Here is a 25,363-nt window from a genome sequence, read left to right as displayed (position 1 = left end):
CTAACCTCAACGAAATCAAGGCATTGTAATTGGACAAGTTAATAATCATACTGCAAAGAATAAATCAATTCGAAAAGAATTCAAATGTTTCCTGAGCACTGACATTCCAACAATGCTCCATCTTGTGCCTTGATGTTGTGTACGCTTTTGTATATTATGTACATCAATATAACAAGCTAAATAAAACGATGGTATATGCAGTATAAAAAGTATTAATTGAACGTGCAAATATCAAAGGTCAGGTGACATGTGCAGCATAGTCAAGGTCAGAGAACCAGGGCAAATGAGACATATACATTAGATGACAAACCCCCAATGCTGCTAAAGTGGCCGGTGCGACGCTGAGTCTGGTGTGTGTGCATGTGCATGTTTGTGAGGCGTCAGAGTTCAGAGTTCAGGTGTGCAGAGGACAGAAGAGGTAAAGGGGGCAGAGCGGGCAGAGAGTTCAGCTTCCTGACAGCCCGATGACTAAAATGTCTTGTCTTTGAGTCGGCAAGCCGCGGTCTCCTCCCCGATGGCAGCAGACTGACGAGGCTGTGTGACGGACGGGTGGCATCCCCCGCTATGCGGGTGAGGCGGGTGCTGGAAATATCCTGCAGGGAGGGAAGAGAAGTTCCGATGATCTTCTCAGCGGCCCTCGCTGCCCACGTTAGTTTGCGGTATGCCGAACTGACGGTAGACGTCCGTGTTTTCTCACGATTCAGTTGCGTGGCAGGCTTTGTGGGGAAGAGAGACTTCTTCTTCTTTTTGCAGCCGTGGGTCAAAACAAACATGGTTGGGTACGGGTCTACGTGAGAAAGAGTCCAAATAACGTATAATCGTAGCCTGAGGCTTGGCCGTTTTGGTTCGAATAGCAACTCACACGTGGGAAAACACCCAAATGAGCAGTGCGAATGTGGAAAACCGGAAATTATTTTCCTGTAGGAAACGTATAGGAAAGAAAGTTGTCAACATTTGGCGTTGATGAGCTGGTTATGAAGGCAGTGTTGCAATTACTACATGACTACATCAATACATATCCGAGGATAAAAAGAAGAGCGTTTTGTGTTTTTGTTTTGTTTTTTTCCATTGTAGTTGAAACATAGTACCTGAGGAGGGCAGTAATATGACACTGCCAGAAAAACCAAAGAAGAGGATGACTTCATGATTCTCAGTTGAGCAGTGAAAATGTACAGTGTTATGTATACATTTGGAACATTAGACATTACATATCAAAGTATACCTTGGTAATGGTATACAGTGCCGTGAAAAAGTATTGGCCCCCATGAAGCCAAAACCACTGCTGACCAAATGCTCGTCTTACTTTGCAAAAAAGAAAAGAAAAAACCATCTGAATGATTCCCAAGACTTGGGAGAATATTCTATGGACTGACGAGATGAAAGGTGAGGTTTCTGGAAGGTGTGTGTCTCGTTACATCTGGCGTAAATGGAACACAGCGTTTCAGAAAAAGAACATCATACCAGCACTCAAACATGGTGGTGGTAGTGTGATGGTCTGGGGCTGCTTGGCTCCTTCGGGACCTGGACGTCTTGCTGTGATTGACGGAACCATGAATTCTGCTCTTTAACAGAAAATCCTGAAGGAGAATGCTCAGCCATCAGTTTTTGACCTCAAGCTAAAGAGCACTTGGGTTCTGCAGCAGGATAAAGATCCAAACCACACCAGCAAGTCAACTTCTGAATGCCTTTAAAAAACATGCAAAATGAAGGTTTTGGAGTGGCCTACTCAAAGTCCGGACTTCACTCAAATTGAAATGCGGTGGCGTGAGCTTCAAAAGGCCGTTCATGCTCGAAAACCTTCCATATTTGCTGAATTCAAACAATTTTGGAAGTAAGAGTGGGCCAAAACATCTCCACAGAAACGTGAAAGACTCATTGTCAGTTCTAGAAAACGCTTGATTTCAGTTGTTGCTGCTGAGGATGGCCCAAGCAGTTCTTAGGTTTAGGGGCCAGTACTTTTTAACACAGACCCAGGTAACTTTGAATATTTTTTTTCCTCAATAAATGAAAGCACCATTTCCAAACATTTTAGGTTCATTTGGGTTATATTTGTCTGAGGATCCTTCCATCCATCCATTTTCTGAGCCGCTTATCCTCACAAGGGTCGCACGGGAGCGCTGGAGCCTGTCCCAGCTATCATCGGGCAGGAGGCGGGGTACACCCTGAACCGCTTGCCAGCCAATCGCATGGCACACATAAACAATTCAGAGACTTCAATGAACCTAGCACGCATGTTTTTAGGATGTGGGAGGAAACCGGAGTGCCCGGAGAAGACCCAGGCGGGGCCGGGGATTGAACCCCCATCCTGAGAACTGTGAGGCAGACGCTCTAACCAGTCGTCCACAGTGCCTGTCTGAAGATCTTAAACATTAAAGTGGGGAAACTATGCAAAAATCTAAGAATTTGAAGGGGGGCCAAAACCTTTTCACGGCACTGTTTGTTTATACAATATGGGGGAAAAAAATCCTTATACCAACCTTTGATAATTTTTATCAAGAAAAAAAAGCATATTATATTCTTAGTATATTATAAAGATTTGGTCCCAGTGATGTGCTTTGTTTGACACAAAGGATTTGTAGTGTTTGCCAAGCACAACTTGACTGTTTTTCCTTCATTTGTTCTTGGAAAATGCTTGCCAGCACCTTAGCAGTAGCCGCACCTTATAAGCCAATGTTTGGAAAGCAGACGAGCCGATAGTCTGGGAGCGGAGGAACGCTCTGGAGAGCCTCCAAATGGGATCTGAGGTAACAAGTCTAAAGTGAGCCCAGGGGATACTGTACATTCCAAATCCGCGATATACTGTTGAGAGACCATATCAATTTATTTAGATAGTTTTACCCTCCCCCACTTTAAACATATTGACGTGTATTATAACACACTTGAACCTATTGAAAGACACTTTTTTAAGTATCCCTTAGCGCCTGTTCTCATTCGCTGGGTCACACAGTTCTGCAAAAAAAGAGCCCAACTGTGCTTGTTTCAAGCTGTTTATGTGTCACTCCCAGCTGTAAAATTGGCACAGAAAAAACACGAGAAATAAACATTCTATATTTAAACACCGATAATGAAAGTCTGCTAGCTTAATCCTTACATCGAATACAAAATTCCATAGAAGGGCTAATGGAAATTTGCATCGCTGTTAGGATGATTGTAAACCTTTGAGCACACATGGAGCAGCAACACATAAAAACAACGCATACGAGAATGCTCACAGGCATGTCTTCTCTCTGCTCTGCGTGAGCAACAACGATGACTGGAGGTGAGTTGGGGACCTTCTCTGCGCTACGTACACATTAGCAACTGCTGCAGACAAAATCAAGGAGGCCAAGACTTCCCGCAAGAGATGGTCTGCGGTTGACACGGGATCGGGTTTTTACACCGAACACGTCCTGTAGTTGCACTGTGGAACGAGAAAAAGAAACATCTGAGCAATGTCACGGGAAAATCTTGATCGGCGTGCAATTTGCCACCCCCACAGACTCGTACAAAAGGGAACCACATCTGGTTTGCCGAGCAATAAAACTATCCGGGAACAACAGTTGACAGTGAGCTGAGATTTGAGGCAAATTGGGGCTGTCTGCAAAGGGACGGCGACATCTGTGCTTCCCACGGAAGCAAAATCATTTGCGTGTCGGCAGAAAACCGATGCCCCCATTTGATCCGTTTTTAAGCACTCGCTTCGTGCATTTGCTTTCATTGGCCGGTACGGCAATGCTGGGCTGCACTTGGCTCACGTGGTCAAGGTGTCATCGGTGCGCCAGAGAATCTTCTGATGGCTCTCTTTAAGAAGCAGGTCCTTAAAAAAGGTCAGAGGGGTCAAAAAGGTCGGAATCACACTGGACCGTGAAGGACAAAAAGGTCAAAGTCACAGTGGACCAGGAAGTACAAAAAGGTCAAAGGTCAAAGTCACACTTGACCGTGAAGGACAAAAAGGTCACAGTCACACTGGACCGGGAAGGACGCCCTCTTCACCACTGTTTTGAGGTCCTCCCCTAAATTTCGAGTCCCCTTAAGGAGGATCAACAAACAAAGTATAACCGCTGGCGCATCAGTCTATGCGTCTTTGTTTTCATCGGTCAACTCGGTCTTGTCTGCACGGTGTACGTTTTCCCTAAACTCTTTGCAAATGTATTGACTGTTCCTAAAGTCTCCCAGCTGTCTTTTGCAAGACAGGTTTCCCTTGAAGACAAAGTGAACTGAATCATCCCAGCGACGTAGCGGCTGTGGTCTTGGAAACAAAATCGGACCGTTGACTTTGGTTACGCAAGTTTGTAGTTTGCATACGTGCTGAATATGTGCATTCTTGTTTTGCTGGAGTCTTGCGGCCTGCTAGACTTTCTACGCGATTATTAACGGGCGGCTTTTTATACTCATACTTCATAAACTTTGTTTCGTCCATACAGCAAACCTTCCAGTTGACATTGTTGAGATCTGTAAGGGAAGAGAGCGAGCTGGCGTGGTTCGTTGTTAGCGCGCTAAAGCCGTCAGTGGATTGCGGCCGACGAGTCCACATTTTAAATTGTTTTTGGAAATTGTGGACGTCGTATCCTCCGGGCCAAAGAGGAAAAGGACCATCCGGACTGTTATGGACGCAAAGTTCAAAAGCCAGCATCTGTGATGGTTTGGGGCTGTGTTAGTGCCAATGGCGTGGATAACTTACACATCTGTGAAGGCACCATTCATGCTGAAAGGTACATATAGGTTTTGGAGAAACATATGCTGCCATCCAAGCAACGTCTTTCTCAGACAGGCTTGGCTCTGCGACCTCGTAAGCGCGCTCCCGGTGTTCCGAGCCGACTGTTTGGGATCCGCGTCATCGGGTTCGATCCGCCAGTCAATTCGAAACACTTTTGGCCGAGCCCCAATTGAGTGACTATGTAATGCAAATTCAATATTTAGTCGCAAATTTACGCACGCCCTTCCCAAAAATGGCCGAACGCAAGATGGGAAGCGGGAGCGTAAATTTGCCCAAACGTAGCTTGGAGTCGTATGGCATTTAGACACTTTTTCTACTTCAAGTTAGGATCTTCACTGACGGACAATCTTATTTTTGGGGGGTTGCTTTGTTGGTGGCCTTTGAAAAAAGTTTTCCATTAAAAAGGAACTTGAAAGGCTACAGATAAAGACAATAAAACAATGCTTGTAGCTATTAAAATAAGCAGCACTGATGTCTTCTATCGCAAATGTTTATATTAGTTTGCTGATTCCAGATTCATTGTTTTAGCGAAATGTAAGTTTCATGTCGTAAGGTTGAACATTACATATATCTGTAGAGACGGGGAAAGATGCACAAATTGAATCAATACTCAGTTTGGCCTGCCACTTTGTCCCAGTTTTTAATTTTGCCCCCCTGTGAATTCTAAGTGAATGGAAAAAGACTAAAGAGGGAAAAGTACAGATTGCAAATGTCCGTCGTCAGGGAACTTTAGGAAAGCTTCTTCTGCTGCTCTTCTCTCGTGTTTATTTGAGCCTTCCGCTGCGCTTGGGTTAAGTTGAAGAGTAAACAAAGTGGAATTAGCCAGTCGTCCTTCTTGTGCTAACGAAAGCTGTCACATGCTTTCGCTCTTGTTGTGGAAACAAGTGGCCACTTGTGTGTGTGTGTGTGTGTGTACAGTGTAAATATTCTCACAAAGTGTTCCCATGTTTTCATTTCACAGCTTCCCCCTCAAGTGTTGAACATCCGTCTGGATTCAATTTCAAGCGTGAATGTGCGCGCATGAGCAGGACCCTCCGACCTCCGCATCTGCTGTCGTAAAAGCGATCGCACTCACGCACGTACTGTTCGGTTCTTCACTTGAAGACGGGAGTTAACTGGAGTCCAGCTCTTGAAAACTCTTTTGAAGACTTGGATTTCAGTTGAGACAATGGCACGCTGCTCTAAATTGGCCCATAATATCCTTACTGGCCGTATTGGTCCTCTCTCTGTATGAAGACTAGACTACTCTCAAAGACTGGACTACTTCATTAATGCACTCCAAAAAAAGAAAAAAACTCCTTGAATTGACTTAGTTTGAACATGTTGCATGTGATTAAAATGGGTTGAACTAACGCATCATTTGCTTATTTTAAAGGAAAGAAAGGGATCATTCTGTCAGTTGACCACATTTGACTCAACAATCAATCAATCAATCAATCAATTGAGAACCTTTTTTTCTGTGTACGGTGACCTGATTCGTGACTTTGGACTCGAGTTATGGCGTGAAACGAGCCGCGACGTACGGCGGCTCTTCCTGACCCGCGCGCTGAATATCACTAAAAAGAGCCGTCATCCCCGTTCCACCCCAACAAAGTTGACATTTTCATGATGTTAAGTAGATGTCATGCTGTTTGAAATGAATGTCGGTCAAGTGGCCACACTTTTGCTTTTCTTTCTTTTTGAGCAGCAAAATATGTGAGCTTGCTGACCGGGCGGACATTTTGGGCTAACGTTCGCATTCGATGAGCACGTGGCAACACGATTCTGCTAGCAAGCCGACCGTGTTGCATTTAACAAATATACTTCACAATTCTGGAAGCCGTCCGACCGGTGAGCACATCTGCCTCACAGTTCTGAGGTGGCGGGTTCAAATCCCGCCTGGCCTGTGTGGACTTTGCATGTTCACCCCGAAGACTCTAAATTGCCCGTAGGTGTGCCGATGGTTGTTTGTTTCTATGTGCCCCGCGATTGGCCGGCGGCCGGCTCAGGGCGTACCCCGCCTCTCGCCCGGAGTCGGCTGGGATAGACGCCAGCGCGCCAGCTCGCCCGCGACCCGCGCGAGGAGAAGCGCCACCGATAATGGATGGATGCAATTCTGTTTTTTTTATATCGATTGCTATTTCACAATGACAGCCTGACATCAACCAACGACACACGTATGATGAACATGATGAGACATAACTGTGATTTTTTATTTATTTTTTGTCCATTAAATAAAAACGAAATGCCGGTCGTCATGTCACTGAGAGTCTGGACACATGCAAAATGTTGCATATAATCATGAAAATAGAATATGCATCATCAATGAGTCGTTTTATCAAATATCTTGTTTTGAAAAATTCAAAAAAATGTACTGCAAATGATTTTTTATTTGTATTTTTGAAGTATCATTTCACCACTTTTTCCACACAGCGCAGTTCACTGTGGCCAACATTTTGTACATCCGCTGGAGAAAAATGGTATCAAATGAAAAGACATTTCAGGAGACTTCTTATAGTTTGGCCACTCGTAATCAGACCTCCGACTTTCCTTTTTCCGCCACGTTTTCATGACGATTGAGTGATTCTGATGAGGACGCCGAAGGCACGTCGTAGTGGTATTGACCCCATTGAGACGGACTGACATTTGACCGGTTGCGTGCCTTTTTCTCATTATTCACGACATGATGTTCAGAGGAAACGCTTGGCGTTGCGGTCACGGGTCAAGTGACTTTCCCAGGCTAAAGTGTGTTTCCCAGCACGGAGGGACTGTGTGTGTGTGTGCGTGTGTGTGTGCGGATTCGAGAGGGGAAGTCCACGGCTCAAGGCTGCGTTTCTGATGGTCACACTTGTTTGCGGCGGACAAGTGAGGAGAAATGGCAAAGTTTTGTTTTGTGACAAAATTGCAGGAAATGGTGACAGTTGCAATTCTTTGGTTCTGAAACGATGGCGCGTGAAGACGAAGATGACGCCGACGGCACTGATGTGTCCGCACGCCGCTGAGGTTCAGGAGCAAAAATCATATCAACCGGGTCAAACAAATATTCGAATTGGCTATTATTTTGCAAATATACAGAGTATTTGACATCGCGTCGTGAAATGGCCCTTTTTCATTCGAGCTGAAAACTGACTGCACGCTCCACATGCGATAAAATGATGACCGAATACAACAGAAGGTTGAAGAATCTTATGAAGACTAGGAGGACTCAAATAGACACTGACTATTTTATTTGAATGCAAGCGTCTTTTTTTTGTTACATGCAGAAATCAAATGTTGTCTTCCCGATAGCAAGTCATTGACTCCATAAATGCAGCACACTATAGTTGTTTATTGTGTTATATATTTATAGACACACACAGGTGACAAAAAAATGTCAAAATGTTTTTGTGTTTTGTTTTCCGTGGCAGATGGTTGAAATGGTTCTGCGTATTTGAGGTTGCCGACCTCTGGCACGCACGCGCACACACGCACACGCAGCACAGCAAATGACCACTTTTAAGGTTGATGACCCCAGAAGGCAAACGCCATGTTCACTCCATTTGAACTGCTGCCATAGATAACGCTGTGGTTCACACACACACACACACACACACGCCTTCAGTATTGCACCAGCATTGCTCTTTTTGTTGTTGTTCAACGCTCATGTTGTCACTTGACTGTGATCTTCTGTGCCAGCACACTCCAGTCAACGTCCCCTCCCGTGAAAAAAAATGTTCATTGAAATGAACAGAGGCAGCGGCATGGAGGGCGACCGGTTGGCACATCTGCCTCACAGTTCAGTCGACAGCTCCGCCCCTCTCTTCACCCGAGCGTCCGAGACATGCGGCCGCAAGTCCGATGACACGACCGCAAAGTCGATCATCGAACGGCGACCTCGGGTGTCCTGGTGCCAAGTGCACGTGTGGACGCCCTTATGCTTGAGCACGGTGTCCGTTATGGACAATCTGTGGTGAGCACAGAAGTCCAATTACAGAACACCGCTCGGGTTCCGATCGGGTTGCCGTTCGTCCCAATCACGCCCTTCCGGGTCTCGGTGTCATTGCCCACGTGAGCGCTGAAGTCCCCCAGCAGAACGATGGAGTCCCCGGCGGGAGCGCTCTCCAGCACCCCCTCCAAGGACTCCAAAAAGGGTGGGTACTCTGAACTGCTGTTTGGCGCATAGGCACAAACAGTCAGGACCCGTCCCCCCACCCAAAGGCGGAGGGAGGCTACCCTCTCGTCCGCCCAACGTACAGGCAATATAAGTACACTCGCACCCGTTCTACGTCTTTCACTGTGGGCGACTCCAGAGTGGAATAGAGTCCAACCCCTCTCAAGAGGACTGGTACCAGAGCCCAAGCTGTGCGCGGAGGCGAGTCCGACTATACCCGGTCGGAACATCTCGACCCGGGCTCCTTCCCTGCCAGAGAGGTGACGTTCCACGTCTCAAGAGCCAGCTTCTGGAGCCTCGTAACTTGGGCAGTTATGCTATTAGGCTTACAATATTTCCATCCGCCTTCCACATTTCTTGATGGATTCAAATAATTCAAATTTCAAACGTCTGATCGTTCGAGACGTCTTGAACTATTTTCCACATTTCAAAGATTTCCACTTCCGCACGTATCAAAATATAATTCCCAGATTAGGAAATATTTCGCATATTTACCTTCACCTTCCTCATTTCTTGAGCAGTTCAAAGTTCGAACCATTTGAACTTCCAAATATTTGGGACATTTTGGGAACGACGACATTTCCTCATTGTCATCGCCGAATTCTTGAATGAAGTGATCGATTGACGTGATTGACGTTGACCTCCTCCTTCCCCGTTCCTCAAGTGATCCAGATCATTCCAATTTAGAAGGTCCTCTTGCTCAAGACATCTTGAGAACGATTTCCCACACTTCAGTAATGCGCATATTAAACACATAAACCTATAAAACCGACAACATTTCTCCACTTATCCGGATACAATTCCTAAATTAGGAGATTTTCCTCCTCCGTTCACATTTCTCGACCAATTCGAACCCTTAAGCCTTCGCCTGACATTGTGCATTTCGACCTTTTCATTAATTCCACCGCATTCCAGTTTGGCTTCAGCTTTTCACCATTCACATGCAATTTCTACACAAATGACATTCTCTACTTCTCATTATCCTCGTTCTGATTTATTGATCTGAGCGACTAATGGCATGTTTGCAGATAAGTGCCAACATTGTCATCTTCCTGTGCACCAACATGATCGGGATCTGCACCCACTACCCCGCCGAGGTCTCCCAGAGGCAAGCCTTCCAGGAGACCCGAGGATACATCCAGGCCCGAATTCACCTGCAGAGAGAAAACCAGCAACAGGTGCACGCACACGCACACGCACGCGCACACGCGCAGAGACGCATGCAAAACAGCAACAGGTGGCGCCTCATTTGTTTGCCTCAGCGTTGGCAGGTCAACAATATGCTTGACGGCTTTCGGCGAGCGCCTTCCCACGCGCACGCCGACGAGGCCTCGACGGAGAAAACGTGAGCGCCGAGCGACCTCCTCGCTCTCATTCTTATTTCATTTCTCCGATGTCTCTCAGGAGCGCCTCCTACTGTCGGTGCTTCCCAGGCATGTTGCCATGGAGATGAAGGCTGACATCAATGCCAAGAAGGAAGATATGATGTTCCACAGGATTTACATCCAAAAACATGACAACGTTAGGTAAAGCCACCATACGCGTTCTGAAACAACAGCGCCTCGCATGTTGCAGTGGAACCTCGGGTTGCCGACGACTCTGTTTCCGAACAATTGGGGTTACGTACAAAATGTTCGTAGTTCCGTATTATTTTGGGTTCGCGAACCGTCTCGCCGTGGACGAACAGAAGGATCCGTGTCGTGGTTCTACTCTCGCTGCGAGACGATCGTCAACTCCGTGCGTAGCGCTCGGAAAGCTAAAAACCCGTCGAAAATCCTTTTCGAGGCGGACGTTCCGCCTCCGCATCCTCCATCATCCAATCGCAAATCTAAATGCGTTTGTGATTGACGTGTTACAAAAACATCCATTTTCTGTCGCGCTTCTCCTCACGCGGGTCACGGGTGTGCAGGAGCCTATCCCAGCTATCTTCGGGAGTGAGGCGGGGTACGCCTTCAACTGGTCGCCAGCCAATCGCAGGCTCATCATTTATCTTCCTCCCAAAAATATTTACAGTGTGTATGCTATTTATTGAATTGTAGCGTCTGTTTAATTGACAGAAAGAACGGTTAATGTTGCGTAATCCCTTCAAAATAGTTCTCGACGGAGTTGCGCTTATACGCACATTCGGCCAATGGGCTGCGACCAGCAGCCGCCGCATTAGGAATGAAGACTGAAGGAGGTGCGCAGAGGCGGGTCGAGTAGCCAAATATGTTTCTCAAGTAAGTAAGAGTACTGTTATTTGAGAAAAATAGGACTCAAGTAAAAGTACAAAATAGTTACTTGAGTAAGAGGAAGAAAGTATTCAATGTAAAGAGTCATTTGTGAGTAACTTCTGATTTTTATTTGGATTTTTATATCAGAGCAAAAAAATATATATATAATATATGGAAGTCGCGGCACGCTGGCCGACTGGTTAGAGCGTCTGCCCCACAGTTCTGAGGACCCGGGTTCAATCCCCGGCCCCGCCTGTGTGGACTTTGCATGTTCTCCCCGTGCCTGCGTGGGTTTTCTCCGGGCATTCCGGTTTCCTCCCACATCCCAAAAACATGCGTGAATTGGAGACTCTAAATTGCCCGTAGGTGTGACTGTGAGTGCGAATGGTTGTCAATTTGTATGTGCCCTGCGATTGGCTGGCAACCAGTTCGGGGTGTACCCCGCCTCCTGCCCGATGACAGCTGGGATAGGCTCCGGCACGCCCGCGACCCTCGTGAGGAGAAGCGGCTCAGAAAATGGATGGATGGATGAATATATGGAAGTCGACACACACCTGCCACCATTTGAATTTTTAAATGCCCAAAAAAGCAACGACACGTGCATTGGGCCCTGCAGAAACATGATTTGCTTTATTCGCTTCAATAACTTCATGAAGAAGCTGTTTGCTGACCAGACTTAGTGATTGTGTGTGTGTGTGTGTGCGTGTGCTAATTTTGCCAATTTTGCCAATTTTGCCGCATCCACTGCGAAATCAACAGCAAAAACGTAGCGCAAGGTGTTTTCTCAAGTTAGAAGTGGGCTGAAATTTCCAAGTTTGGCCAGTCACAGTTTAAGAGCTGCATGACAAAGCTGTTGTTTTTTGGTCTGTAAATACACACGTGAGGCTGTTTTGTTTATTTATTTTTTCTCAAAATGAGTCATTTGGATTGGCTCGCGAAGGCGATGTGCGTCGTCATGTGACTGCCTGGTGTCGGGGGTCCTATGCGGAAGTCCAAGATGGAGTCTAGAAAAAGACACGCACACGCATGAATGGATAAATAAAAGTAGCGAACGGCATGTCGATCATTATAACCGAGTAAAAGTATCGATCCTTCTTCACATAAATACTCAAGTAAAAGTAAAAAGTACAGTGCATTTAAAGTGCCATTTATGAAAAATGTTACTTGAGTAAATGCAACGCGTTACTTATTACCCACCTCTGGAGGTGCACTATCATCACGCACAACGTTTTCCAAAAAAGTCAACAAACAGCTGAAGAAGTCCGAATGGCACCCAAGATCCCACTCAAAGGGAAACTCCTAAAGCTGGTGTTCGGAAGCACTTCTCATAGATGAGCAGAAAGATCTGCACGCTGTGCAACCGCTGTGCAACCGCCATTGACTGCGTGCCGCGCCGCGCCACGCAACGCAACGCACCTAAGCTACGCGCTTGTGTCTTTGTTTTATTTTTTGACCTCTATTGAACTGACAAAAATGAGAACGAGCTCGCTGGTGATAGCGTGAGCGAGGAAATGCAAAAAAAATGATCCGAAGAAACGTGCAGCAAATTGGCCAACAGAGCAGTTCATCTTTTAAATGATGATGTGACATCCCACTTTCTGATTTTTTTTCTGAGCAGAAAAAGAAAAGTTTCCCAACAACGTTTGTTGTGCCAAATCAACCAGTGAAATCAAAAAGAAACAAACATAAGAAACAAAAACACCTGAAGGAGAATTTCCTCGTGTTATTATGGAAGACATTATGGCTCTTCAATGACGAACAGTCATCCTCCTCCCTTTTCCCTCTTTAGTTCAAGTTTTTTTTTTTTTATATTCCATGAAAATAGTCACTTGTAAAAAAGAAATAGTGCAATATTTATTGCACTATTTCTTTTTAGCCGCACATTGATTTCAAAAAGAAAAAGGTAAGTATAATTTCATTTGGGAGCTGGAATGGATGAATTGCATTTCCATTCATTTCAATGGGAAACATGACCTGGGGTCAAGAACGTTTCGGGTCGCAAACGCGGTCACGGAACCCATTAAGTTCGTAACCCGAGGTTCCACCGTACCTCCGAAATGCCCTACGTTGCGTATTACTAATGACTTTCATTGTACAGTATTAATTCCTAATATATCGACAAACGAGGGACAGGTTGCCGGTCAGTGTCAGTTCACATGTAGACAAAGACATTCTTACCGATGGACATAATGTTCATAAAGCTAACATGCTAACGGGTCTTTGGAATGTAAGAGGAAAACAAAAGAAAATGCAAACTACCAGTGTTGGGAAAGTTCATTTTTATGCAAACGAGCTCAGTTCAGTCCAGTTCACCGCTCCAAAAATGAACTCGTTCTGTTCATAATTCAAAATTTGGAACGAAGTCAACTGTTCCAAAAATGAACTAGTTCAGGTCATACATAGTTCATCATTCAAAATTTTGAATTCAATTCCTCCATCGTTCCAAAAATGAACTAGTTCGTAGTCGGGTTTTTTTTTCAATCTGTTGCTGACAGGCTGCTGGCATTTCATTTCCCCGTTGTTGTCCACACGCTAGTAAGCAGCTGCAGCATTCACCCCACAATCTCAAAAACGTGAGGAAAAATGCATTGCTTGAATGTTTGGGGTTTTTTTGGTAAAAAAGGAGGAATTCTCAAACAAAAACAGGACTTTAGTCCTTAATGAGCAAACAAAAACATGCAACACAGTATGACAGGAACGACAGTGAAAGGACCTTAATAACTTTGCATTCCTCCCAGCGCTGGCTGACTATATTGGCGAAATATTTGGATCTATTCTTATATTACAAAACTAAATAAAAACAGTGATCGTACGTAATTTTGACTAAAGCATTCTGATACAAATAATAATTCTCCCAGTAATCCATATTTACAATGATGCGCTGCATTACAAAACAACCAACGAACACGTTAACATGTTCTTTTATGTATTCAAAAGTGCAACTAAGAGTTGAAACTTTTCAAAATATCAAACCCCCCCCCCCACCCAAAAAAATGTCATATTTCAGACTACGGCAGAACGGCACATGACCGAAGAGAGAGCCGATCACAAGCGTCGGCTTGAGAAGGAGGAAAGAAATCCGAGCTTTTGCGGCTAGTTTTCAAACGAAACCAAAATGGTCGTCATGGGAATGTCAAAAAAGCAACTGTAATTTAATGGCACATTTTCTCCCAGTAATGTAATGGATTCCAATAATATATTATTATATGTAATGAGTTGGCCCCCAACACAGCAAACCGCATCCAGCCGAGATTCGAACGCAGAACCTAGCTACCATGCTTGTTATTGTTCATCTTTGACAAGCGACTTTTCCGCTTCACTGCTAGCCAACTATTATCAAGTCCCGCTAAGAAACGGACCCCTTGCGCGGAATCTTTTCCATGTGGTTTTGCGCGTGTCAACGCTGAACGTTGAAAACACGGCGCCCGTTCAGACCTTGCGCAAGCGGCCATCCGGCCGCACGTTGGGAACTTTTGACCCGGGGTATGTGTGGACGTGTTACTCTTGCACATATAATAATGATGGCGTCTTTTACATGTCTTGCAAAGGAAGATCTCCAGCAATCCCAACTCAAACGAGCGCTGTCTAAAAAAAGCGCCAGTCCCTCCTTTGTCTCCGTGTGCCCGACGTTGGCTGGCGAGCAGTCGCTTCCTACGCTAGCTAATTGTCGGCGGTGGTGTTCCCGCGCAGCATCCTGTTCGCCGACATCGAGGGCTTCACCAGCCTGGCGTCTCAGTGCACGGCGCAGGAACTCGTCATGACGCTCAACGAGCTGTTCGCCCGCTTCGATAAATTGGCATCGGTGAGCGCCCGCCCGCCCGCCCGCCCACCCGCCGGCACGGAGCTCCAGTCACCCTGCAAGGAAGTGAAGGGGCATCACGCAACTCATCTGTTTGACTACACTCGGGTTGATGATTCATCCCAGTTTTTGGATTGGATTAGATTGGGAATCATTTTAGATTTGATTCAATTTGATTGGAAGTGGGACTCTATTAGATTAGATTCAATTATATTTGAGATTAGATTATATTCAATGATATTAGATTTGGGGTTACATTACATTTTGTATTAGATTCGATTTGGGATTGGCTTTGGGATTACATTAGATTTGATTCAATTCGATTATATTCGGGATTCTGTTAGTTGAGATTTGGGATTCGATTCGATTCGATTTTGGTTGACCTCTATTCCATAAAATCGGGGATTCCGTGAGATTAGATTCAATAATATTGGATTCGTTTAGATTGGGGATTAGATTTGGGAATGCATTCCATTTTGGTTTCTATTAGATTAGATTTGGGATCGTATTAGATTTGATTCAGTTTGATTCGATTAGGGACGATGTGGGATTGGATCGAAGGGCCGCTATTACCCGTGTGACGAGTAGGAGGCCAGCCAGCGCGGTGAATTGCAATTTCTTGACTGTCGTGGCCACGCAGGAGAACCACTGCCTCCGCATCAAGATCCTGGGGGATTGCTACTACTGCGTGTCGGGGCTGCCCGAACCTCGGGCCGACCACGCCCACTGCTGCGTGGAGATGGGCGTGGACATGATCGAAGCCATCTCGTAAGTCGCCGTTGAGCGCGCGTCGACTCTTGCACGATGTCATGGGTTCGCTCCAGTTCCATTGCAATTGGGCCGACTTCAAGTCCAATGCGATACGATTCACTTCCTGTATGCGTGTGTGCGCGTTCAGACTGGTGAGAGAGGTGACCGGCGTCAACGTGAACATGCGCGTGGGCATCCACAGCGGGCGCGTGCACTGCGGCGTGCTGGGCCTGCGCAAGTGGCAATTCGACGTTTGGTCCAACGACGTGACGCTGGCCAACCAAATGGAGGCCGGCGGGAAGGCCGGGTCAGCGCCGTTCCGACCTCGCCCGCCGTCCGGAGTCGGGCGGCGTCCTGACTGCGATCGCGTGTGTCTTTTAGGCGCATCCACATCACCGAAGCCACTCTTCGCTACCTCAACGAGGACTACGAAGTGGAGCCCGGCTTCGGAGGGGAGAGGAACGCGTACTTGAAGGACAACGACATTGAAACTTTCCTGGTGTTGGGCTGCAGCCAGAAGAGGGTCGGTTGCATCTCCGAAGCCGTCCGTCTCTAAGCGTCGGGTGCCACGCTCTTTTGGACCTTTGTTTTCAGAAAGAGGAGAAAGCCGCGATGGCCAAGATGCAGCGAGCGCGGGCAAATTCCGCCGAGGGATTGATGCCACGCTGGGTGCCTGACAGATCTTTCTCCAGAACCAAGGAGTCCAAAGTCTTCAGGCAGATGGTGAGAATAGGCGAAAAAGACTTGGACGCCATCGTAAACTCACCTGCCCAGTACGCATTTATCTCCTTGCAACTGACGGAGAGGGGCTGGCAAAAGTATTCCTAACCCTTGAAGTTTTCATCCAGTAAATATCACGCATACATAAATACATACATACATGCATACTTGTTGTAACCCTCAAAATAATCTTCCATTTCTACCTTCCAAATTCAGTCTGATAATACATCTCAGGCAACTTTATTATTATTATGATTGATTTATTTGTAGATGTATTGCACTGAATGAAACTCATAAGTGACAGGACTCGAAATAACGCAAGTGAGTTTTAAAGCATAGAATTAGCAAATACATGGAATATATCCGTCCGTCCGTGCACTTTCTTAGCCGCTTCTCCTCACTAGCGCCGCGGGCGTGCCGGAGCCTATCCCGGCTATCGTAGGGCAGGAGGCGGGGTACACCCTCAACTGGTTGCCGGCCAATCGCGGGGCACTGACAAACAAGCAACCGTTCGCACTCACATTTACACCTACGGGCAATTTAGAGTCTTCGATCAAGCGAGCACGCGTGTTTTGGGGATGCGGGAGGAAAGCGGAGTGCCCGGAGAAAAGCCACGCAGGCACGGGGAGAACACGCGAACTCCGCACAGGCGGGGGCGGGGATCGAACCCGCAACCTCGGAACCGGGAGGCGGACGCTCTAACCGGTCGCCCACCGTGTCGCTTACATGAAACATAGCCACGTGGGATTTATGCGAATAGCATGTGAACACTCAGTAATAACATCAAAGAAGTCATCCGCTGAGATTGTCAGAATCGAAAGACGATCCAGTCGACAGAAGAATAAAGGTTTGGCCTTGTGGCCGAGGAGCAGCCAGGGACCTTTTGGTTTGTTTTTTTTTAAATAAAAGTTAAGCATAGTTGAGATAAGTAACACAAACATGGTCAATGTAACATTTGTCATGAAATTAAATGATTATATTTCATGGTGAAGTCTAATTTGAGGAAGCTGCGAAAGGCACCAAATGCTATTTTTCCAGCGTTCAAGGGAGTGTAAATGAATCTTTTCAATTGCAGTCAGATCAACGACTACTTTGCGCCGATCGGGTGGAACGGCCCCCGTGCGGCTCGTATTTTGCCATTGTTGCGTGTGTGCCACATTAGGCGAGAGCAAATTGCCAACGGGTGAGTTTCCCAAGAAATAACCAACCCAAATCCGCTAATACGTAGGTGGCGTGGCACGTACCCGACGCGGCGGGGACTTTCTTTCTTTCTCGTTCCCCCGGTCGGCCCCTCCGAGTGCTAATTGAAACCTCGGGGATATCACGTACACTGCCAAAAATGATTTTGGAGATGGGTGGAATTTATATGGCTAAAGCTTCTGTAGGCTGTAGGTTGCGTTTTCCAGCGTGCCGGTCTGAGCGTCTGCCTTGCTTTTAGCCGCACAGCTTTGAACTCGCCGTTTTTGTCTCTCTGCTCAGGGCATCGACGAAGCATCCACGAAGGACAAGTGAGTGTTTTTTTTCCTCTTTGCGACACACCCTCCGGCCCCGTTTTGGGAATGTCGGGCTATCCCACACACGCGCGTTGTCCCGTGTACCCGGTAGCCGCTGCGCTCAGGAGGCGCCGAACCCCGAAGACGAGGTGGACGAGTTCCTGGGCCGAGCCATCGACGCTCGCAGCATCGACCAGCTGCGCAAAGACCACGTCAAGAACTTCCTGCTCACCTTTCAAACCGCCGAGCTGGAGAAAAAGGTGAGATCCGACGCGTCGTCCCCAATCGACCGCGTCGTTATCGTTGTGGTCGTGCTTGTGCGTTCGTACGTCAGTACTCCAAAAAGGTGGACGACGGCTTCGGCGGTTACGTGGCCTGCGCCCTGCTGGTTTTCTGCTGCATCTGCATCATTCAGAGCATCGTCTTGAACAAGTAAGCGGCTCTCGCCGTCCGCGTGGAGCGCAACCCGAGGACACTTCGACATCCACCGAACGATCAAGCGTGTCTCTGCTTTGTTTTTCTTCCGCAGAACTCCGCTGATGCTGGGTCTGTACGTTAGCATCTTCTTCATCCTAAGCAACATGGTCTTCATCTCTTCCATCTACTCGTGCCTCAAAGTAAGCGGACACGGCTGTGATTTGTGCAGATTAGCGCCGGCTTTTTTTTTTCATTGCCCGGCCCTGCTGCATATTCGAACAAGAATAATGATTACGGCTTGCGTTGAATATTTAACACGGCTCCCACATGATGAATAACGATCTCGCTGCAAATATAGGCAACTCCGGTTTAGGGGTTAGCAGCACCAAATCAAGCTTCAAAGCATATTCCTACCTTTCTAAAAAAAAAATGTGTTTGTGTGTGGTAACCCGATGACTTCCTTTTGGATTTTGTTGTTGATCTTCACTTCTTCGTCTATTCATTGAACAAAATCGACTTGGAACACAAAATCGGATGAAATGAGATGTCGAAGTCTCCGATGACTTTTGTATGTTTCACGACTAAATAGATCACGTCTTCGTCGTTTGACGTCGACTTTGTCGGCTTTCGGATCGCTTTGCTCGTTGCTGTTTCGACGGTCGTAAGGTGCGAAGGGCTCGAATCATTTTGCCGATGATCATCGCGATACGAAACGGCCGTCTCGCTATTACCGCGGCGGCGTCTTCAATATCTGCACGCTTCCTTTGATTTGCCTTCTTCCCACGATGTCTGGTGTCCCGTATCACGAATAGCGTTGCGCTCACGGCGGTGCCGTCCCGTTGCCCGCCGCTAACGTGGCGTCCGCTCTCTGCCGCCTGTCTGTCCCTCTTCCCAGCTGTTCCCGGCCGCCTTCCGGACGCTCACCACGAAGATTGTGCGGTCGCGTGCGAACAGCACACTGGTGGCCGTCTTCGCCGTCCTCCTCCTCTTCATCGCCTCCTTCGCGAACATGGTACGCTTTGGCAGGCTTGTACCGCGGAGCGGGTTAGACGTCGCTCGCGCCCGTGATCGGGCAGCACGGCGGGCCGGTGCTCGCTAGGTTGGATCGACACCGTCGGGATTTTGGGGGTTGACCAGCGAGATGAAATAAACCCATCACAAGATGGAGCGATACATCTTCCAACGAGTACTCTGGAAAACACAGCCGCATGAACGCATCACAGCTGACAACATCCCGTCAATAAAATCACAATAACGAGGCGGGGAGACGAGAAGCGCTCACGTGACTTTACTCTCCGCAGTTAAGATGATATGTCCTGTGAAACGGCACCCTGCCGAGCTTTCGCTGATGTGAAATTCCCGCTGTGCTAGTTTACGTGCAGCAGAGCCGACTTGAAGGGCTGCGTGGCCGAGGAGCGGCGCAACGCGACGGCGGCGCTCTGCCTGCTGCGCAACCTCACCGAGACGGCCGAAGACGGCCGGACGTCGCGCTCCGGCCGGGCGGCGCCCTGCCATTTCCCCGAGGTCGGTCTCATTCGGTCGCCGCCGGGTTGCCCGACTCGTCTTCGACGCAGGTTTTGGTTTCTTTCCACTTACGACCGCGAAAACCATCGAAATGAATAACTACCTCATCGTATTAAACACATTTGATTCTTATCTACGCTACTGTTCAAACGTTTAAAATGTCCTTTAGTTACACGTTTTTTAAGCACGTTGACAATGCCTAAAGTGTATTTCTGACGAATTTAGCATCAAATGGCTTGGAAAAAAATCTTTTCTTTAATGACCCTGTTAAGTAAGTTCTGAGATTTGTTTCTATATACAGGTAAGTTATACATGTTTGAAGATGATTGCTGAGAACAATTGCAAAGACTAAGTCATGCTCCATTGTGGAGATGGCGTTAAACTGCATTTCACCATTTTTGGGGCGCGGCTAAAATAGGGCCTAGGGACGCACGAGACGTCTTTCCCCCACGACATAAGAACTCGCGCCCGCTTCGAAAGCACCGCCGGCAGGCTGTTCCAGAGGCCGAATGGAGCCTCTCGGAAGGTTTTCGTTCTGGCCCTCGGAATCGTTAAAAAGGACCTCAGGACCGGCGAGGGTCCATTTTCTGAGCCGCTTCTCCTCACGCGGGTCGCGGGCGTGCCGGAGCCCATCCCGGCTATCGTCGGGCAGGAGGCGGGGCACGCCCTCAACTGGTTGCCAGCCAATCGCAGGGCACATACAAACAAACAACCATTCGCACTCACGTTCACACCTGCGGGCAATTTAATGCATGCATGTTTTTGGGATGTGGGAGGAAAGCGGAGTGCCCGGAGAAAAGCCACACAGGCACGGGGAGAAGATGCAAACTCCGCGCAGGCGGGGCCGGGGATCGAACCCCGGTCCTCAGAACTGCGCGGCTGACGCTCTAACCGGTCGTCCACCGTGCTGCCTGCTAAACGCATATCAGATAGAGTTAAGACATTGAAAAGGTAGTCGTAGAACCTCACATGGATCCTGAAACGCACAGGGAGCCAACGCAGCCATCTTAAAACCAGTCTTGGTCAGCGCAGGAGCAGCCGAGTTCTGCAGCAGTTGGAGGGTGGAGAGGTTCTTGTCGGGAAGAGCGCCAGTCTCAAGGACAGGAGAGACACGCGTGCATCGGCGCCTCCCTGCCAGCCCGAGAGACAAACGGGCCGACTCTGGCTACATTTTTCAGGTGGCGAGAACCTGTCTTAGATACATTCTTGATGTGTGGAATAAAATTAAGCTCAGAGTAAAAAAAAAAAAAAATAATGACGGCCAGGTTCTTTACACACTGCGGTGATTTAAAACGGTGTCGTTTCCAATTGGAACGAAAGGTGAAACGTCTTCACCGAGTCGAGTCGCCTTCACTCAACCTTTGCGCGTCTCGGCCGCAGTATTTCAGCTACAGCGTCCTGCTGACCCTGCTGGCCTGCTCGGTGTTCCTGCACATCAGCAGCATCGGCAAGTTGGCGCTCATGCTGCTCATCCAGCTGGTCTTCCTGCTGCTGGTGGAGTGGCCTCACGTCATCCTGTTCGACAACGCGGACCTGCTGCGCAAAGCCGGCGCGCTGTAAGTGCGCACCGTCCGTCGGGCGTGACTCATTACGTCCGTATTTGTCTTCTCATTTTATACATATGTATCATTGTATTGTTTTCATCCCGATGTGTCCTTTTTCAATTGGACTCGGATGAAAAATCCAAAATCGCAAATTGTCCCCACGGGACTGAGTTGGATTTTGAATTTCAATCGGCGGGACTTTGGCGGCCCGGCAGTCGAGCGAGGAGCTCGACTGAAGCTCGGTCGAGCTTCAGTCCGGCACGCGGCGGCAGCCGATCGGCCACGCGGCACGCAACGTTCGCAAATTGACAAGGATCGATTTCCACGACAGTTGCGTCACTATGAAGACTAATACGAACAAATTAAACACACGTGATGTGAAATGCAAAAAAAACGTGCACAACCCTCCAAACCTCGAGTGGACATTTTGGATTTTCTTGATGCGGCTCAATGCATTTGATCCCTCGTGACAGACTCATTGCCAAGTAAAATGAAAGGTCATTCTTTTCAGAATGAAATACTGCCCAAATAAAACACGGAAATAATTCTTTTATAGGGGTTATTTGTTGACAGGAGTGTTTAAGGTATGTTTTATGTTATTTTGACATAGTGAACGTGTACACCGTACACGAGTCTGTGTGAGAAATTGTAGCGGCGCAAGAACCTTTCTTCCAGTGACCATAACGAACCCGATTGTGCTTTTTTCCAGGCTGGCTTCCAACGCAACTGCAGAACAGTGGTAAGTTGCCGTGCCGGGTCGGGATCGCGCGCCTCTCTCCGCTCTGACGATGAACTGATGGTCTGGCCTCAGCCTGGAGAGCGTGACCAAAGTGCCGCTGAAGGTCGTGACCCCCGTCATCCTCACCGTCTTTGTTCTGGCGCTGTACTTGCACGGCCAGCAGGTGGAGTCCACCGCGCGCCTCGACTTCCTCTGGAAGCTGCAGGTAAATGCATGAAGACGCACGTGCCAATCACCAGAGGCGGAAAAAGTACGCACTCTCGGGATACTTGGGACTTGTCAAAGTCGAAGTACTCATTCAACTCCTTAAGTCAAATAAAAATGCACTCTGAAAGAAGTAGAATCACCTTCATTGTCATGGACACAAAATTTGTGAACACACACACTCGTTAGTGGAACACGCCGGATAACTAACAAGTCTCGTTTGCACGCGCTTTCGAACCAGGGACCGTTCGCGTGTGAGGCGAACGCGGTAACCACTGCGCTATGGAAACTGCTGAAATGTTGTTAAGTAAAAAAGTCAAAATGAATTTTTGTCTCGTAGACCGTACCCGTTTTGATAACTCGGCACAATGAAAAAACAAAAAGGCACTCACAAAATGCCAAAACTAACAGAATTTTTGGGGGGGTGAAGGCAAGCTATACCTGGAAGTGTCTAACACGAGAGTGGATTCAAACCAGCAGTGAGACGGGATGCAGTACAGCAAACCGCAGTATACGCAGGAACCGTCTTGTCTTATACGCCAGAATGGCCGACTTCCTGTGCATTTTCAGAAACGGCAAATGTCACGTTTCTAAGTGAAACTGGCCGACAGGATGGAATTTTAGAAGTTCTTCAGCTGAATTTCCCGAATTTTGTGTTTTCTGGTGACTCATCAATCTTCGCCGCCATTCTCCACCAACATGCAATCGCAAAAACTCAAATTCTTGGCGGTTAATAGCGTCGTCCATTTGTCAATTGTCAATCAGACAAAATCTGGCAGGAGTCAAAATGACCCTAAATCGGACGCTTCGAACTAAAATGGCCGACTTCCTGTGCGTTTTCAGAAACGGCTTCTCGAGACCTTTTTGTGGGTCTGCTCGTCATTGGCCGGCCGAGCAAATTTCACGGCGCTAAGTGCGACCGTCTTTGGGGGCTGAATTTTCAAAAGGCTGCCGTAGCAAACTGCAGTCTGCAAAACAGGAAGTAAACCCCCGCACCCCTTTGTCGCCCTCCGCAGGCCACCGAGGAGAAGGAGGAGATGGAGGAGCTTCAGGCGTACAACCGCCGCTTGCTGCACAACATCCTGCCCAAAGACGTGGCCGCGCACTTCCTGGCTCGCGAGCGGCGCAACGACGAGCTGTACTACCAGTCGTGCGAGTGCGTGGCCGTCATGTTTGCGTCCATCTGCAACTTCTCCGAGTTCTACGTGGAGCTGGAGGGCAACAACGAGGGCGTGGAGTGTCTCCGGCTTCTCAACGAGATCATCGCCGATTTCGACGAGGTGAGGAGGTCATGGACAAAAGTACGCTGGCACCTTCACTTCGCTGTATTTTGTTTTTTTGCTTTGTGTTACGAGCAAGCTTCAGATTCGCCACCGCTCAATGGAAGTGAAATTTTTTTTTGCTACATTATACTGTGTGTGTGTGTGTGTGTATATATATATATATATATTTCAACCCCAGAAAATCTTGACTAAGTGGGGATAAACTTCGATTGAGCATTTTTAGGGTTGGTTCCCCGAAAAACAAAAATCTGCAAATCGGTGAATCCGCAGTATTTGGCGGTCCGCTGTACAGCAGTTAAGGTGCTGTAATGCCCTAGCATGTGGGCAAGGAGAGCCGCAACATGCGGGGCAGCGCCAGGCTCGACTGGAAGAGATGCAGAAGAAGAGGCAGAGAAGGTCCCCAACTTAACTCCAGTAATCCCAGCAAAAATAAATGCCTGTCCGTATTCTTGTATGCTTTGTTTGCACAATTCCAATGAATTGGGATGTTGTGTTAAACATAGATAAAAACAAATCATGTTCAACCTATATTTAATTGAATACTCTACAACGACAAGATATTTCATGTTCAAACTGATAAACTTGATTGTTTTTTAGCAAATAATCAGGAACTTCGAATTTTATGGCTGCAACAAAAAAGCTGGGACAGGTGGCCAAAAAGACTGAGAAAGTTGAGGAATGCTCATCAAACACGTGTTTGGAACGTCCCACAGGTGAGCAGGCTCATTGGGAACAGGTGGGTGCCATGAGTGGCTAGAAAAGGAGCGTCCCTCAATTGCTCAGTCATTCACAAGCAAAGATGGGGCGAGGTTCACCTCATCAATGTTCCTCAACGTACAATTGCAAGGAATTTAGGGATTTCATCGTCTACGGTCCATAACATCATCAAAAGGTTCAGAGAATCTGGAGAAATCACCGCATGGAAGCGGCAAGGCCGAAAACCGACATTGAATGCCCGTGACCTTCGATCCCTATGGCGGCACTCCGTCAAAAACCGACATCAATGTGTAAAAGATATCACCGTACGGGCTCAGGAACACTTCAGAAAACCAGTCAGTAAATTCAGTTCGGCGCTACATCCATAAGTCCAACTTGAAACTCTACTATGCAAAGCAAAAGCCATTCATCAACAACACCCAGAAACGCCGCCGGCTTCTCTGGGGCCCGAGCTCATCTAAGATGGACCGACGCAACGTGGAAAGGTGTTCTGTGGTCCGACGAGTCCGCATTTCAAATTGTTTTGGGATATTGTGGATGTCGTGTCCTCCGGGTTAAAGAGGAAAAGAACCATCCGGACTGTTATGGACGCAAAGTTCAAAAGCCGGCATCTGTGATGGTATGGGGCTGTGTTAGTGCCAATGGCACGGGTAACTTACACATCTGTGAAGGCACCATTGATGCTGAAAGGTACATACAGGTTTTGGACAAACATAGGCTGCCATCCAAGCGACGTCTTTTTCATTATGAAGCGTAAAATACGACAACGGAGACCCCGGACTGTTGAGCGGCTGAAGCTGTACATCGAGCAAGAATGGCAAAGAATTCCACCCACAAAGCTTCAACAATTCGTGTCCTCGGTTCCCAAATGTTGTTCAAAGAAAAGGTGACGTAACACAGTGGTAAACATGACCCTGTCCCAGCTTTTTTGGAACGTGTTGCAGGCATAAAATTCAAAGTTCATGATTATTTGTGAAAAACAATCAAGTTGATCAGTTTGAATATTAAATATCTTGTCTTTTGTGGTGTATTGGATTAAATATAGGTGGAACATGATTTGCAAATCATTGTCTTCTGTTTTTATTTATTTGCACAACGTCCCAACTTCATTGGAATTGGGCTTGTATGTGATGCT

General features: G+C 47.4%; 1 protein-coding gene across 7 annotated transcripts in view; it reads left to right on the top strand.

Annotated features, from left to right (window-relative positions):
- Positions 1-25,363, top strand: part of LOC133412062 (adenylate cyclase type 6-like) — a 47,908-nt gene that overhangs the window by 16,705 nt on the left and 5,840 nt on the right. For 2 of the 7 annotated variants that reach the window (XM_061695090.1, XM_061695141.1), the window contains 17 exons: positions 9,854-10,003; positions 10,230-10,351; positions 14,729-14,840; positions 15,478-15,605; positions 15,736-15,894; positions 15,969-16,110; positions 16,182-16,310; positions 17,787-17,815; positions 17,913-18,060; positions 18,135-18,232; positions 18,330-18,417; positions 19,113-19,229; positions 19,589-19,741; positions 21,184-21,297; positions 21,995-22,024; positions 22,097-22,229; positions 23,245-23,508. In XM_061695090.1, the coding sequence (XP_061551074.1) occupies positions 9,854-10,003; positions 10,230-10,351; positions 14,729-14,840; positions 15,478-15,605; positions 15,736-15,894; positions 15,969-16,110; positions 16,182-16,310; positions 17,787-17,815; positions 17,913-18,060; positions 18,135-18,232; positions 18,330-18,417; positions 19,113-19,229; positions 19,589-19,741; positions 21,184-21,297; positions 21,995-22,024; positions 22,097-22,229; positions 23,245-23,508 (2,116 nt within the window). Of the gene's footprint in view, positions 1-9,853; positions 10,004-10,229; positions 10,352-14,728; positions 14,841-15,477; positions 15,606-15,735; positions 15,895-15,968; positions 16,111-16,181; positions 16,311-17,786; positions 17,816-17,912; positions 18,061-18,134; positions 18,233-18,329; positions 18,418-19,112; positions 19,230-19,588; positions 19,792-20,730; positions 20,920-21,121; positions 21,298-21,994; positions 22,025-22,096; positions 22,230-23,244; positions 23,509-25,363 lie in introns of all 7 variants that reach the window. The other 5 variants (XM_061695099.1, XM_061695116.1, XM_061695107.1 and 2 more) reach the window with 5 other exon arrangements.

This window comes from Phycodurus eques, chromosome 1, assembly GCF_024500275.1.
Source record: "Phycodurus eques isolate BA_2022a chromosome 1, UOR_Pequ_1.1, whole genome shotgun sequence".
NCBI classification, from domain to species: domain Eukaryota; kingdom Metazoa; phylum Chordata; class Actinopteri; order Syngnathiformes; family Syngnathidae; genus Phycodurus; species Phycodurus eques.
This window is presented reverse-complemented; position numbering and strand designations above follow the sequence as displayed.